The 17,412-nt window shown below is 37.3% G+C and overlaps 1 protein-coding gene across 6 annotated transcripts in view; it reads right to left on the reverse strand.

The window, feature by feature from the left end:
• LOC137627619 (adipokinetic hormone/corazonin-related peptide receptor variant I-like) overlaps positions 1-17,412 on the reverse strand; it is a 649,156-nt gene that overhangs the window by 17,362 nt on the left and 614,382 nt on the right. For all 6 annotated transcript variants that reach the window (XM_068358715.1, XM_068358714.1, XM_068358713.1 and 3 more), the window contains one exon: positions 8,261-8,514. In XM_068358715.1, the coding sequence (XP_068214816.1) occupies positions 8,261-8,514 (254 nt within the window). The remainder of the gene's footprint in view (positions 1-8,260; positions 8,515-17,412) is intronic.

A 17,412-nucleotide genomic window follows, 5' to 3' on the forward strand; every position in this document is an offset into this window, starting at 1 on the left:
TAAATTCAGAAATACATCAAAATAGAGCTGGGTTCAGAAATAGTTGAAAACTAAGCTGGGTTCAGACTAACTTAGCAATAGAGCTGGGTTCAGAAATGCGTAAAAACAGAGTTGAATTCAGAAATAAGTAGAAACAGAGTTGAGTCCAGAAATAAGTAAAAACCGAGTTGATTTAAAAATAAGTAGAAAGAGTTGAGTTCAAAAATAACTAAAAAGAGTTGAGTCCAGAAATACGTAAAAACAGAGTTGAATTCAGAAATAAGTAGAAACAGAGTTGAGTCCAGAAATAAGTAAAAACACTGCCAAATCCAGAAAAAAGAGTAGATTTCAGAAATAAGTAGAAACAGAGTTGAGTTCAGGACTAATTAAAAACAGAGGTGAGTCCAGAAATACGTAAAAAACAGAGTTGAGTTCAGAAATAAGTAGAAACAGTTCAGTTCAGGAATGATTATAAAACTGAGTTAAGTTCAGAAATTAGTAGAGAGTTAAGTTGAGAAATAGTTAAAAACAGAGTTGAGTTTAGACAAACGTAAAAAAACATAATTGAGTTCAGAAATAATAAAAAACAGAGTTGACTCCAGAAATAATAAAAAACCAAGCCGAGTCCAAAAATACGTAAAAACAGAATTGAGTTCACAAAATTAAAAACAAAGTTGAGTCCAGAAATACGTAAAAATAGAGTTGAGTTCTGAAATTAGTAGAAACAGAGTTGACTTCAGAAATATTTAAAAACAGAGTTAAGTTCAGAAATAAGAAGAAACAGAGTTTAGTTCAGAAATAATTAAAAACAGAATTGACTTCAGAAATACTTAAAAATAGAATTGAGTTCAGAAATAAGTAAAAAAAAGAGCTGACTTCAGAAATAAGTAGAAATAGAGTTGAGTTCAGAAATAAGTAAAAACAGAGCTGACTTCAGAAATAAGTAGAAATAGAGTTGAGTTCAGAAATAATTAAAAACAGAGCTGACTTCAGAAATAAGTAGAAATATAGTTAAGTTCAGAAATAAGCAGAATTAAAAACAGATTTGAGTCCAGAAATACTTACTAACAGAGTTGAGTTCAGAAATAAGCAGAAACAGAGCTTAACTGAATTACAGGCTCTGCATCCCGACATGCTTTCGAGAGTCATAATTATAGGGGAATGAGATATTGTGTCAGTGATACAATATGGATGTAAAGAACTAAATGAACACTGAAGAACATCACTGGATATTGAGATTGGAGTTTTCTTTAATCATTAATGACAGATGGTAAGCAGCTGTTGCTTATTTGTAATCACACACACATTATATATATATATGTATATATATATATATATATATATATATATATATATGTGCGTGTGTGTGTGTGTAACACACACATATATATATATAATATATATATATATATATACATATATATTTATACATATAAATACATATGTAACACACACACACACACACACACACATATATATATATATATATATATATATATATATATATATATATATATATATATATATATATATACATATATATATATATATATATATATATATATATATATATATATATATATATACATAACTGGATCTAGTGAAAACAACACAATGGCCCATGCAACATTCCCAGTTCAACTTCCGATTCACCAACTGATTAACTGCACAGAAGACTCATTAATAAGCATCGAAACTCCCTAAAGCCTCTGCGCCAATTAGCAGTATCTTATGCATACACACACACACACAGACCTGCTCCATAGAATTTAATGCCACTTGTTTCAACAACTTCTACCATCCATTTATTTATCATTTTCCAGGTGTTCCTATCTTCATTAAATTATTCTTTTTTTTTTAACAACCCGTTGTCCTGAAGTCTGTCAAAACGTCCAAAGATCTTAAAAAAAATTCAAAACACCTTTTCCCCTATGCTAGCCTTCTTAGAACTATTTCCTACACCTGTGGTAATTCTTCATTTTAAAATCTTCTTACACTCGGTGTTTTTTCTTTTTTTAAACTATTCTTTCAACTCAATTTCCCTTCCATAAGAATTAAAATTCTTTTCCTATTCTACTAAATGGGAATAAATCATCTTTTAAATTTATATATACTTGGTTGTTTCCCCTCAAATAACCTGACATTTTTGCCAAGCGAATTAGAAGATGACCACCCTCTCCTATGCTGACTGTATATTCAACAAGGATGGGTTCTAGTCTAGCAAAAAAAAAAAAAAAAAAAAAAAAAGAAAAAAAAAAAAAAATCCCAGAGAAATGTCTGTCATGGTCAGAAATCATAATACAAAGAGATATTAACACTGTTCCAAGAGTTTTTATTTTTTGTTCAAGCTGAAATTGATAAAATCAAAAGGCCAAGTTTACTAGATTAACAATCAGCAAATGCTAGAAATAAAATCAATTATAAGTGCTTTTCATCCTCATATTTTTTATAGTTTTTGTTACTTGAAAAATCAATTATTCTGTGAGAATGCAGAGATGTTAGTTTTAAAATATCTCAGTAAAATCTCTCAACAGATGTCACTGATTGTACAGCTGGCTTCATGACTTTCTTTTCACACCATGTTAGGCTAAAGAGATATCTGGCAACTACCTAATATAATAACTGCAAGAAGTAATGGAGAGGCTTATTGTAAAATGATAAAATTATGATGCTTCTTATTATGCTGCAGTATTTGCTATCCATTTAATAGTATTTTTACTTGATTAACATAACTTTGCCATTTGTTAAGCGTTATCTGTGTCACACAAGAATGCTACCTGCTAAAGAATTGCCAGACTTCACTTTGACTTCCCTTGATGTGCAACGAAACTGTTGAAGCCCACTGTAAAAGGAAAGTACTTTTAAGCTCTTTGTATCTAATCAGGCTCCCATGCCATTTTGGTTTGGCTTATGATCTGGAAAAAAATCGACAAAAAGTGCTTACGAACAACTTCCACAGAAGTGAAATAACTTCTGGAACAAACTTCGGATTGATCCAAATTCAAAACAGGTGGAACAAAATGGAATAACGCCCAGAGAAATTGGGAAAGAAGATGTAGGGTAAGATGCTATACATAAGTTTTCAGTCTTAGGTTGGTGTATTGTGTAAAACGAATGATTTACAATAATAAAAGAAGCGTATAAAGAAGATTATCGAAGACTTACTATGATTATGAAATAAGAAATAAATGATTAATTTACGAAAATCTCTGAACTGATGAATTTTAATCGGACAAAAGGCAGTTATGTCTATAAATAATCATTTAACTTTGTTTAATCCAAAAAAATTCGAATGCATGGCAGTGTTTATGGAAGCTACAAATGACGGTAGATGATCTAGTGTTAAAAACATAATTTAAAAGCTTTCTTTCTATCAATATAAGCTAATTGTTACAATGACATTTGTTTTCATCTTCATTTTAACAGACTAGTTTGTGTCTATTGTGAATCTGATGATGTGTTTATTGAAAATAAACTCCATACTTGGTTAAATGTAATTGATGAATATATATATATATATATATATATATATATATATATATATATATATATATATATATATATATATATATATATCATCTCTTCCCACGCCTATTGACATAAAGGGCCTCAATTAGATTTCGCCAGTCGTCTTTATCTTGAGATTTTAAATCAATACTTCTCCATTTATCATAACTACTTCACTCTACATAGTCCTCAGCCATGTAGGATTGGGTCTTCCAACTCTTCTAGTACCTTGTGGAGCTCAGTTGAGAGTTTAGTGACCTACTCTTTCTTGGGGAGTGCGAAGAGCATGCCCAAACTATCTCCATCTATTTCTCGCCATGATCTCATTCACATATGGCACTCAAGTAATCTATCTTATAGTTTCATTTCTAATCATATCCTGCCATTTACCTCCCAATATTCTTTTGATGGCTTTGTTCTCAAAGCTACAAAATCTATTCGATATTGTTTCATTGTCATACCAAGCCTCATGTCCATACAGTAACACCGATCACTATAAAATCATATATAGCGGGACTTTTATATGTAATTTCCGGCAATTTGATTCCCAAATTTTACTTAACCTAACCATCGCCTGATTTATTTTTTTCAATCGTTCAATAAACTCAAATTCTAAATATCTAAATGATTATACCTCATTAATCCTTTCTCCTTCCAAATATATTTCATCTTCCATAGCATATTCCGTTCTCATCATCTCTGTCTTTCTTCTACTAATCTTGAGCCCAACTTGATGTGATATTTCATGCATTATGGTAAGCAAGCTTTGCAAGTCCTGTGGCGTTTTGTTAATAAGGACAGCTTCATCAGCATACTCTAGGTCAGCTAATTTTCTGTTACTAATTCAGTCCAGTCCTTCTCCGCCATTCCAACTGTTCTACGCCTTACAAAATCCAAGAGGAGGATAAACAACATAGGTGACAACACATTCTCGTGAAGTACTCCACTCTTCACTGGAAATTCATTTGATAGGGCTCCATTAACATTAACTTTGCACTTGCAATGCTCATGAACAGACTTAATCAAATTTACATATTTAAGAGGATCTCCATAACAACGCAGGACTCCGCATAACATTGGCCGGAGCAAAATATCAAAAGTTCTTTGATAGTCCACAAATGCCATCAAAAGAGGATTTCTATATTCTACACAATGCTGTACAAAATGACTCAAAATGGATATTTGGTCAGTACAACTTCTACCTTTTCTAAATACTGCTTGTTCTTCTCTCAGATTTTCATCAATATTTCGCTCTAGTCTCTTTAGAATGAGCATACTATATATTTTCATGACAACTGACGTAAGTGTAATGCCTCTGTAATTATTGCAATCAGTCAAATCTCCATTTTTTGCCATTTTCACCCTCACACATAGCTCCCATACAAAAGGTTTTACTTCTTCACACCACATTCTACAAAATAATCTTGTAAGTATTGTGGGATTCACTTCATTTTCGGGGAATATCATATCAGCAGTTTTTCAATCATATCCCGGGGGTTTCCATCTATTGATTTTTTTTAATGATAGCTTCGACTTCGGACACACTGAAATTATTTATGGGCACTTCGAGGTCTTCCTCAGCTTTAAGTATATCAATCAAATTATTCCCTTCATATCTCCTAATCATGACCTCACTAAAGTGCTCCATCCAACGTTGCCATTCTTCATCTTTTGTTGTTATAACAGAGCCATCTCTCTTTTTGACGGCTATATGTTTCTAATTCTTTGCTCTAGTAAAGATTTCATTAATAATTCTATGAGTCATTCCTACGCCATAGCCACTCCATGAATTCATAGCTATGTCAGTTTCAACTGCTTTCCTGTCTAAATATTCTCTCCAATCATTCCTGGCTTTTCTTTTGAGATCACTATCAAAACTGGAATACTTAGCATGCTCTACCTTGTAATTTTCATTACTTCCTCGTAAACTTTCAACAATCAATTTCTGTCTTTGTCTCCTTTTCATAGTATCTCTAGTATCATTTGATATCCATGGCTTCCTCCTTGTAACTACATGTTCTAAAACTTCACTACCAACTGACTGATATATGTTCTTAATTTCACACCATTCTTCATTAACTGTCTGCTTTTCGTATCTTATAGTCTTTAAGACGAAAATCGATTCCTACATTCAATTGCAAATGTTTTTTTGTGCTCATCTTCTAGAAGCTTAGTTGTATCAAACATAAGTATTCTATGTACATATCTATTGGATGCTTTCAGTTTTAATTTCAGTGGCAACGAGGAGCTGGTGATCACCACCAATATCTGCACCTCTATAGCTTATTACATTTTTTCAGAGTCCTCCTTCTTTCTTTATAAATAGCTATGTGATCTATTTGATTTTTGTAATTTCCACATGGTGAAGTCTATAAATATGTGTGGATGTCTTTGTGCTGGGAAAAGTGTAGCGCCAGTAACAAGATGGTTTGTAGAACAAAAATTATAAAATGTGCTCCATTTTCATTTGCAACTTCGCCAATACCCTCAACACCGATCACATTCTCTATACCTGGATTATTCCTTCAAACTTTAGCATTGAGGTCACCAATCACGACTTTTCTATCATTCTCTTGGATCTTATCTATTCATCTTTCTTTTTTTAAGGGGAATCATTTGTTGGTGCATAGAAAACTATAATACTCATATTCCACTGCTTTGATTTAAACTTTGCAAGTAACAATCTACTATTTATAGCTCTTCATTACGTTAATGCCTTTCCTGCTCTTGGTGTCATTATCATTCCTACCCCTTCTCTTCCAACTCCACCTGTTCTTCCTGATTTATATATATATATATATATATATATATATATATATATATATATATATTATATATATATATATATATATATATATATATACAAATATATATATATAAATATATATGTATATATATATATATATATATATATATATATATATATATACACACATATATATGTATATATATACATTCATATATATATATATATATATATATATATATATATATATATATAATACCTTGGTCTAAGATCTCTTTACCAATCCCCTTTCAAAGTGTTCCACTCAAGCCCAATATATACAAACTACATTTCATAAGTTCATTCTCTACTTGGTGTAACTTCCCAATCTGATTCATGGTTCTAACATTCTAATTACCAATTCTCAATTTTTTCTTTAGTATTTATAAACCGGGAGACTCTTAGCACCCCGCTACTCCTGGGACTATGGGCCATTCTGTTATTTTCCCTTTTCATAGACTGACTAAATCCATAAAGGATTCATTGACTAGATACATCAAAGGATAGTCAGTTCCTTGTGATGCGTAGTGCCTATCTAACTAAGGCAAGTGACCCGTGCCGGTCCACACTGATTCCAGTAAGATCATCCGCCAGGACTCTCGGCTTAAACCCAATCCGTCAGCCTGCTACCACTGACTTCCTCAAGATATAAGGGAACAATTCCTTCACACCCAAAGATCTCTTTACACTACCAGGTTGCTCATCCGCTTATACTCGTATGACCATTAGCATATTAGCATACATGGATTGCTAAGATATATTTTATATATATATATATATATATATATATATATACTGTATATATATATATATATATGTATGTATATACATATATATATACACATAAATATATATATATACATATATATATATACTATATAAATATATATATATATATATATATATATATATATATATATATATATATATATATACATACATATACACACATACACACAAATATATATATGCATATATATAATTATATAAATATATAATATATATATATATATATATATATATATATATTTATATATATATATATATATATATATATATATATATATATATATATATATATATATACATAATTCTGTAAAGCTTAAGGGACGGTTGAGAATAAAAAGTTAATTCAAAGACCAATTGAGTGGCTATGACATAAACTATTGATGACTGGGAAAGATGATTTAATTCTGATCATCATCATCTCCTTCTACGCCTTTTGACGCAAGGAGCTCGGTTAGATTTCGCCAGTCGTCTCTCTCTTGAGCTTTTAAATTAATACTTCTCCATCCATCATCTCCCACTTCACGCTTTATAGTCCTCAGCCATGTAGGCCTAGGTCTTTCAACTCATCTAGTGCCTTGTGGAGCCCAGCTGAAAGTTTGGTGAACTAATCTCTCTAGGGTAGTGAGAAGAGCATGCCGAAACCATTTCCATCTACCCCTCACCATGATATCATTCACATATGGCACTTGAGTAATCTCTCTTATAATTTCATTTCTGATCCTGTCATGCCATTTAACTTCCAATATTCTTCTGAGGGCTTTGTTCTTAAATCTACAAAATCTGTTGGATATTGTTTCATTGTCATACCACGACTCAAGTCCATAGAGTAACACCGATCTCACTAAACTCATATATAGCCTAACTTTTATATGTAATATCAGGCGATTTGATTTCCAAATCTTACTCAACATAACCATTGTCCGATTGTTTTTCAATATTTCATTTTACTCAAATTCTAAAGATCCTTTATTAGAGATCAATTCATAAATATTTCAATTATTCCACCTCATTAATCCTTTCTCCTCCCAATGATTTTTCATCTTCCATTGCATACTCTGTTCTCATCATCTCTGTCTTTATTCTATTTCTCTTTAGCCCAACCTCATGTGATATTTCATGCATTAATTCTGATATGAAAAAAAATAATGAAAAATAGAAAACCTTCATTGCCAAGAGAGCCAATAGCAGTGCCTAACTAACCATTGAAGTGTCCGTTGCTCTTGTAGGAGTTGACGTTGGGAGGATTTTCGGCGGGTCTCCGCCTCTGGCGAGGGCAGCAGAAGCAACAGCAGCAGCAGAAGTCGCCCGCCTTGTTCCACATGCCTCTGCAGCAGCTGATGGAGTACCGGCCGTATATAATTGGGTTCACGACGGAGTTGCTGACGGCGATGATGAACAAGATGTCCTGCATTTGCTGGTTCATACTGTGGAAGGTCTCTGGGTCGATGAAGTTCCTGCCGGAAGAGAGAAAGAGGGAGTGAGAGCGAGAGTGAAAGTGAGAGTGCGGGGAGGAGGGGGAATTCGTCTGTCGTTCAGGGATGATATATCCTTTCTTAATAGATAATTAATTGATTCTAGATTATCCGTAATTCTATTTATATTATGGAACGCAAAGTATGTGTGCATATATATATATATATATATATATACATAAATATATATATATATATATATATATATATATATATATATATATATATATATATATATGCAGTATATATATACAGTATATATATATATATATATATATATATATATATATATATATATATATATATATATGTATATATATACATATATATTTTAATAGCATACAGGCCTAGAAATTTATATTTTTTTCTTATAAGCCAGCCTAACAGTTATTAGCCAGTCAGAAAATCAACTAGTCAAAATGTGTCTGATTTAAATGAGTTAAAGCCTTAGTAAAAATGACACAAAAGACTAAATATTATATAATTGTTCATGAATAATATGCATTTATTTCAAGAGTATTTTGATACTGTTGCTCAATATAAAATGAGAACAACATAGAGCACCGCAATAAAATAAAAAATAATCAATGTATTGCAACACTTAGCAAATGAGTATTAGATAAAAACAAATATAATAAAGCGCCAGAATAAAGTCAACAGAACGGCATGCATTAAAATGGGGAATCATGTTATTTTCATGTTGCTGTAAAAATGCATTAATTAAAAAGGATATTTACTTGGTAAGGTACAAGACAACAATGCAATTCTATACAGAAAAATACTGTTATAATAATTCTATATTGAATAATTCAAAAATATTCAGCGACCAAAATATAACATAAGGACTTTTGGAGCGATGTTCTGTTTGAAAGACTAAATTAATTATGTTCATCAATCACTTCAACATCAGATCCATCTGAGTCAGACTCCGACAGAACAACTTTTTCTCTTTTCCCACTGGGCGCATGCATTGGCCTCCTTTGCGACAGTGCATTGAATTCTACAGATGGATAGCCTCACTTGGGTCATATATAGAAACATCAGGATATGTAACTTAATCAACATCAGATCTGAAAGAGTATTGGCTTTAAGGCAACTCCTCCAATCACTTTTGATCACCGTCATCTCGCTGAAGCCTCTCGCACAGTCCTGTAAACATATGACACGCTAACTGTTTGGCAGTTTGTTTAATGATGTTTAAATATCCGCTTTTAATGTATATATTTCAACTAAGAAGCCTCTCCCTATTTTGAAAACATATTTTCAACTAGCCAACCGGGCTGACTGGTAACTGAACTAACTAGCCAAATGAGGAACTATCGCAAATTTTAAGCCACGGTATATATACAGTATATGTATGCACGTATGTATATATATATATATATATATATATATATATATATATATATATATATATACAGACAGTAGTATCATATCGTTTCATGCATGTTTCATAATCAAATAAAATTCGATCACAGTATTTGTAAAGATAATATTGTTTAGGAAATAATGGAATTTAATCTGATTTATTGAATTTGAAACACAATGTATGTCACTGGTGTCAGAGAGACCATTCAGCCCAGAGGTGCATCTGGGTTGAAATGTTAAGACAAAAAAGTAGTCGCCGCTGCAAGCTGAAGAGATGCTGAAAGGCCCCTTAAGTGATATTTACAGTGCACAGCAGGAGAGGCCCTTTATTATATGCTAGGTATAGCAAATTTTTCAGCACAACATAAATAATTGTTCTTCAGCGAAAGGAAAAAGCCCGAATGAAGTGAAATTGAAGAAGTTAGACCGCCATAAGGGAGAATGGCGAAGGGAAGTAATGCAGCCAAAATAAGCTTACAAAGAAACTACGATAGTGCCTCTGGTATGTCATGCAAGGTACTTTGAGGGTGGTGACCGGAGAAACTTTGATACTGCCTGCGGTATGCCACGCAAGATAGTTTGAGGACGGTGACCCGAGAAACTTTGATACTGCCTGCGGTATGCCATGCAAGATAGTTTGAGGGCGGTGACCAAAGAAACTTTGATACTGCTTGCAGTATGCCACCCAAGAGACTTGGGGGCAGTGACCTGAGAAACTTTGATACTGCCTGCGGTATGCCACGTAAGATACTTTATGGACGGTGACCAAAGGAACTATAAATTTTGCTTGCAGTATGCCATGCAAGATACTTGAGGGCAGTGACGTGAGAAACTTTGATACTGCATGCAGTATGTCATGCAAGATAGTTTGAGGGTGGTGACCAAAGGAACTTTGATACTGCTTGCAGTATGCCACCCAAGATACTTGAGGGCAGTAACCTGAGAAACTTTGTTACTGCCTGCAGTATGCCACATAAGATACTTTGAGGACGGTGAGCAAAGACACCTTGATATTGCTTGCAGTATGCCACACAAGATACTTTGAGGGTGGAGACCCAAGAAACTTCGATGCTGCCTGCAGTATGCCACTCAAGATACCTTGAGAGCGGTGCCCTGAGAAACTTTGATACTGACTGCTATATGCCACGCAAGATACCTTGAGGGCGGTGACCTAAGAATCTTTGATACTGATTGCGGTATAAAACGCAAGATACCTTGAGAGCGTTGACCCGAGAAACTTTGATACCGCCTGCGGTATGCCACGCAAGATAGGTTCAGAGCAATGACCAGAAAAACATTCATACAACTTGCAGTAGGCCCCACATGATACTTTGAGGGTGGTGACCAGAGAAACTTTGATACTGCTTGCGGTATGTCATGCAACCTAGTTTGAGGGCGGTGACCCGAGAAACTTTGATACTGCCTGCAATATGCCAAGCAAGATACCTTTAGGGTGGTGACCTAAGAAACTTCAATACTGATTGCAGTATAACACGCAAGATGCCTTGAGAGCGGTGACCCAAAAAACATTGATACCACCTGCGGTATGCCACGCAAGATAGTTTAAGGGCAATGACCAGAGAAACTTTCATACTACTTGCGGTAGGCCCCACAAGATACTTTGAGGGTGGTGACCAGAAAAACTTTGATACTATTTGCGGTAGGCCCCACAATATACTTTGAGGGTTGTGACCCGGGAAACTTTGATACCGCCTGCGGTATGCCACGCAAGATAGGTTCAGGGCAATGACCAGAAAAACTTTCATACTACTTGCGGTTGGCCCCACAAGATACTTTGAGGGTGGTGACCAGAGAAACTTTGATACTGCTTGCGGTATGTCATGCAACCTAGTTTGAGGGCGGTGACCCGAGAAACTTTGATACTGCCTGCAATATGCCAAGCAAGATACCTTTAGGGTGGTGACCTAAGAAACTTCAATACTGATTGCGGTATAACACGCAAGATGCCTTGAGAGCGGTGACCCAAAAAACATTGATACCACCTGCGGTATGCCACGCAAGATAGTTTAAGGGCAATGACCAGAGAAACTTTCATACTACTTGCGGTAGGCCCCACAATATACTTTGAGGGTGCTGACCAGAAAAACTTTGATACTACTTGCGGTAGGCCCCACAATATACTTTGAGGGTGGTGACCAGAAAAACTTTGATACTACTTGTGGTAGGGCCTACAATATACTTTGAGGGTGGTGACCAGAGAAGCTTTGATACCGCCTGCGGTATGCCACGCAAGATAGTTTGAGGGCAATGACCAGAGAAACTTTGATACTGCTTGCAGTTTACCATGCAAGATAGTTAGAGGGCGGTGACACGAGAAACTTTGATACTACCTCCAGCATGCCACGCAAGATACCTTGAGGGTGGTGGCCTGGGAAACTTTGATACTGCCTGCGATATGCCATGCAAGATACCTTGAGGGCAGTGACCTAAGAAACTTTGATACTACCTGCTTATGCCACGCAGGATAGTTTGAGGATTGAGACCCGAGAAACTTTGATACTGCTTGCAGTATGCCACGCAAGATACATTGAGGGCGGAGATCCAAGAAACTTTGATTCTGCCTTAGGTATACCACTCAAGATACTTTGAGAGCGGTGACCTGAGAAACTTTGATACTGCCTGCCGTATGCCACACAAGATACCTTGAGGGCAGTGACATAAGAAACTTTGATACTGCCGACAGTATGCCAGGCAAGATACCTTGAGAGCGGTGACATGAGAAAATTTGATCCCACCTGCGGTATGCCACGCAAGATAGTTTGAGGGCAGCGACCCAAGAAACTTTGATACTGCTTGCGGTATGCCACGCAAGCTACTTTGTGGGTGGCAACATGAGAGACTTTGATACTACCTGCGGTGTGCCACACAAGATACCTTGCGGGTGGTGACCTAAGAAACTTTGATGCTTCCTGCGGTATGCCATGCACCTTTTTGAGGGCTGAGACCCGAAAAACTTTGATACTGCTTATGGTATGCCACAAAAAGATACCTTGAGGGCGGTGACCTAAGAAACTTTGATGGTGCCTGCGGTATGCCATGCAAACTAGTTTCAGGGCTGAGGCCCGAGAAACTTTGATAGTGCCTGCAGTATGCCACACAAGATACCTTGATGGTGGTGACCTAAGAATCTTTGATGCTACCTGCGGTATGTCATGCAACCTAGTTTGAGGACTGAGACCCGAGAAACTTTGATACTACTTGCAGTATGTTACACAAGACACCTTGAGAGCGGTGATCCGAGAAACTTTGATACCGCATGCGGTATGCCACGCAAGATAGTTTGAGGTTAACGACCTGAGAAACTTTGAAACTGCTTGCAGTATGGCCCACAAGATACTTTGAGGGCGATGACCCGAGAAACTTTGGTACTGTCTGCGGTATGTCATGCAAGATACCTTGAGAGCGGTGACCCAAGAAACTTTGATACCGCATGCGGTATGTCAGGCAAGATAGTTTGAGGATAACAACCTGAGAAACTTTGGTACTGTTTGCAGTATGCCACGCAAGTTTATTTGAGGGCAAAGACCAGAGAAACTTTGATACTCCCTGCAGTATGCCACACAAGATAGTTTGAGGGCGGTGACCCGAGAAACTTTGGTACTGCATCCAGTATGCCACGCAAGATACCTTGAGGGTGATGATCTGAGAAACTTTGACACTGCCTGCAGTATGCCCAGCAAGATACTTTGAGGGTGATGATCCGAGAAACTTTGGTACTGCCTGCGGTATGCCACGCAAGATAGTTTGAGGGCGGTGACCCGAGAAACTTTGATATTGCCTTCGGTATGCCCTACTAGATACTTTGAGGGCGGTGGCCTGAGAAACCTTGATATTGCCTGCTGTATGCTACACAAGATAGTTTGAGGGCGGTGACCCGAGTAACTTTGATACTGCCTACGTTATGCCACGCAAGATAGTTTGAAGGCAGCGACCAGAGAAACTTTGATACTGCTTGCGGTATGCCATGCAAGATGATTTGAGGGTAGTGACCAGAGAAACTTTGATACTGCCTCTGGTGTGCCCAGCAAAAGATACTTTGAGGGTGGTGACCCGAGAAACTTTGATACTGCCTGCAGTATGCCACGCAAGATAGTTTGAGGGCGGTGACCCGAGAAAGTTTGATATTGCCTTCAGTATGCCCTACAGATACTTTGAGGGCGGTGGCCTGAGAAACCTTGATACTGCCTGCTGTATGCTACACAAGATAGTTTGAGGGCGGTGACCCGAGTAACTTTGATACTGCCTACGTTATGCCACGCAAGATAGTTTGAAGGCAGCGACCCAAGACACTTTGATACTGCTTGCGGTATGCCATGCAAGATAATTTGAGGGTAGTGACCAGAAAAACTTTGATACTGCCTCTGGTATGCCATGCAAGATACTTTGAGTGTGGTGACTCAAGAAACTCTGACCCTGCCTCTGGTATGCCCAGCAAGATAAGTTGAGGGCGGTGACCCGAGAAACCTAGAAACTGCCTGCTGTATGCCACACAAGATAGTTTGAGGGCGGTGACTCGAGAAACCTTGATACTGCTTCCAGTATGCCACGCAAATTAGTTTGAGGGTGGTGACCCGAGTAACTTTAATACTGCCATCGGTATGCCATGCAAAATACTTTTAGGGCGGTGACCCAAGAAGCCTTGATCCTGCCTGTTGTATGCCACGCAAGATACTTTGAGGGCGGTAACCCGAGAAACTTTGATAAGGCCTTTGGTATGCCATGCAAGATAATTTGAGGGTAGTGACTAAAGAAACTTTAATACTGCCTACGTTATGCCAAGCAAGATAATTTGAGGGTAGTGACTAGAGAAACTTTGATACTGCCTCCGGTTGGCCATGCAAAATACTCTGAGTGCGGTGACCCGAGAAACTCTGACCCTGCCTCCGGTATGCCCAGCAAGATAATTTAAGGTTGGTGACCCGAGAAACTTTGATACTGCCTTCGGTATGCCATGCAAGATAATTTGAGCGTAGTGACCAAAGAAACTTTGATACTGCCTTCGGTATGCTCTGCAAGATAATTTGAGGGTAGTGACCAGAGGAACTTTGATACTGCCTCCGGTATGCCATGCAAGATAACTTGAGGGTAGTGACCAGAGAAACTTTGATACTGCCTGCAGTATGCCATGCAAGATACTCTGAGTGCGGTGACCCGAAAAACTTTGACCCTGCCTCCGGTATGCCCAGCAAGATACTTTGAGGGCGGTGACCCGAGAAACTTTGGTACTGCCTGCGGTATGCCATGCAAGATAATTTGAGGGTAGTGACACGAGAAACTTTGATACTACCTGCGGTATGCACTGCAAGATACTTTGAGGGCCGTGACCCAAGAAACCTTGATATTGCCTGCTGTATGCCACACAAGATAGTTTGAGGGCAATGACCCGAGAAACTTTGATACAGCCTCCAGTATGCCACGCAAGATAGTTTGAAGGCGGTGACCCGAGAAACTTTGACATTCCCTTCGGTATGCCCTGCAAGATACTTTGAGGGTGGTGACCCGAGAAACCTTGATCCTGCCTGCTGTATGCCACATAGGATAGTTTGAGGACGGTGACCCGAGCTACTTTGATACTGCCTTCGGTAAGCCACAAAAGATACTTTGAGGGCAGTGACCCGAGAAACTTTGATTCTGCATTCGGTATGCCATGCAAAATACTTCGAGGGCAGTGACAAGAGAAACTTTGATACTGCCTGAGATATGCCACGCAAGATACTGTGAGGTTGATGACCCAAGAAACTTTGATACTGCCTCCGTTATGCGCTGCAAGATATTTTGAGGGCGGTGACCTGAGAAACTTTGATACTGCCTACGGTATGCCACGCAAGATAGTTTGAGGACAGTGACCCGAGAAACTCTGATACTGCCTGCGGTATGCCACTCAAGATAGTTTGAGGGTGGTGACCCGAGAAACTTTGATAATGCCAGCGGTATGCCACACAAAGTACTTTAAGGGTGGTAACCAGTTTTTGTAGGATGATAGGTAGAGGCAAAGTCATGGTTTATAAAGCATAAAAATTAAGGCACAACTGGTACAACTGGTGCAACTCAGGAACATAAATGGTGGTCTACCTTTAAATCTGCACTCTTTGGTGTAGATGCAACAGTTCCTCCTTTACTTAAACCAGATGGCTCAGTCACTCACTGTCCAAAGGAAAAGGCAACCCTTTTGGCTGATGTTTTTGACAGTAAACAGAGTAATGAAAAACTTGAACTTCCTCATTCCTGTTTTCCTGAGGCTAAACGAACTAGTTTAGATTTTCGATCTCGTGAAATTAAAGCTCTGTTGATGGACCTTGATGCTTATGGAGGTGTAGACCCAAATGGTATTTTTTCTTTGTTTTTTTTATAAAGACAGCAGATTTCTTAGCTCCAAAGTTATCTGTTATTTTGCGGAGTTAGCAAGAAGAGGAGCTTTTAGCACTTGTTGGAGAATTGGTAATGTTACTTCTCTATGTAAATGTGTTTGTGGTAGCTCAAGTCCCACTGATTACCACCCAATTTCCATAACTCCCATATTATCTAAAGTTTTTGAATGGCCTCTGGCAAAACGTCTTAATAGGTTTGCTGAAGGTAATCATCTACTCCCTAGTTTGCAATTTGGTTTTCGTAAAGGCCTTGGAGCATGTGATGCCCTTCTTACAATCTCCAATGCTGTACAGAAATCCCTTGATTGTGGTCAGGAGGTTCGTATGATCGGCCTTGATTTTAGTTATGCCTTTGACGGTGTTAATCATGAGGCCCTTGTTTTCAAACTGAAACAGTTGGGAGTGGGTGGGTCGTTTCTTAGCATTATTATTGATTTTTTAAGTAATAGATCTCAAAGAGTTGTTGTTGATGGGCCTCATAGTGAGTATAGGAATGTGATATCCGGTGTTCCACAGGGTAGTGTTCTTGGCCCATTACTTTTCATACTATATACACATGACATGTGGTTTGGCCTAGAAAAGAAGCTTGTGGCATATGCAGATGATGCTACTCTCTTTGCATCAATTCCTTCCCCTGAATGTAGATCTGGGGTTGGTGAATCCCTTAATAGAGATTTAGCTAAAATTAGTGCATGGTGCAAATTATGGGGTATGAAGTTGAATCCTAACAAAACTCAAAGTATGATTGTAAGTAGGTCAAGGACGGTGGCTCCTCAACATCCGGATCTCAGCATTGATAATGTTTCTTTAAATTTATATGACTTAAAATTTTAGGTGTGATTCTCGACAGCAAATTTACTTTTGAGAAACATATTAGGTCTGTGTCTTCTTCAATTGCACAAAAAATTGGCTTATTGAGAAAGTCTTACAAGATTTTCGGTGATCAATCTATTCTGGAGAAGTGTTTTAATTCTTTCATTTTACCTTGTTTTGAGTATTGTTCTCCTGTCTGGTGTTCAGCTGCTGATTCTCATCTTAATTTGTTGGACAGAAACTTACGGCCTATTAAATTGTTGTTCAATTAGTTCATTATGCATGTTGCATAAGATTTTTCATAACTCTG

Source organism: Palaemon carinicauda, chromosome 35 (genome assembly GCF_036898095.1).
Source record: "Palaemon carinicauda isolate YSFRI2023 chromosome 35, ASM3689809v2, whole genome shotgun sequence".
In the NCBI taxonomy this organism is placed as follows: domain Eukaryota; kingdom Metazoa; phylum Arthropoda; class Malacostraca; order Decapoda; family Palaemonidae; genus Palaemon; species Palaemon carinicauda.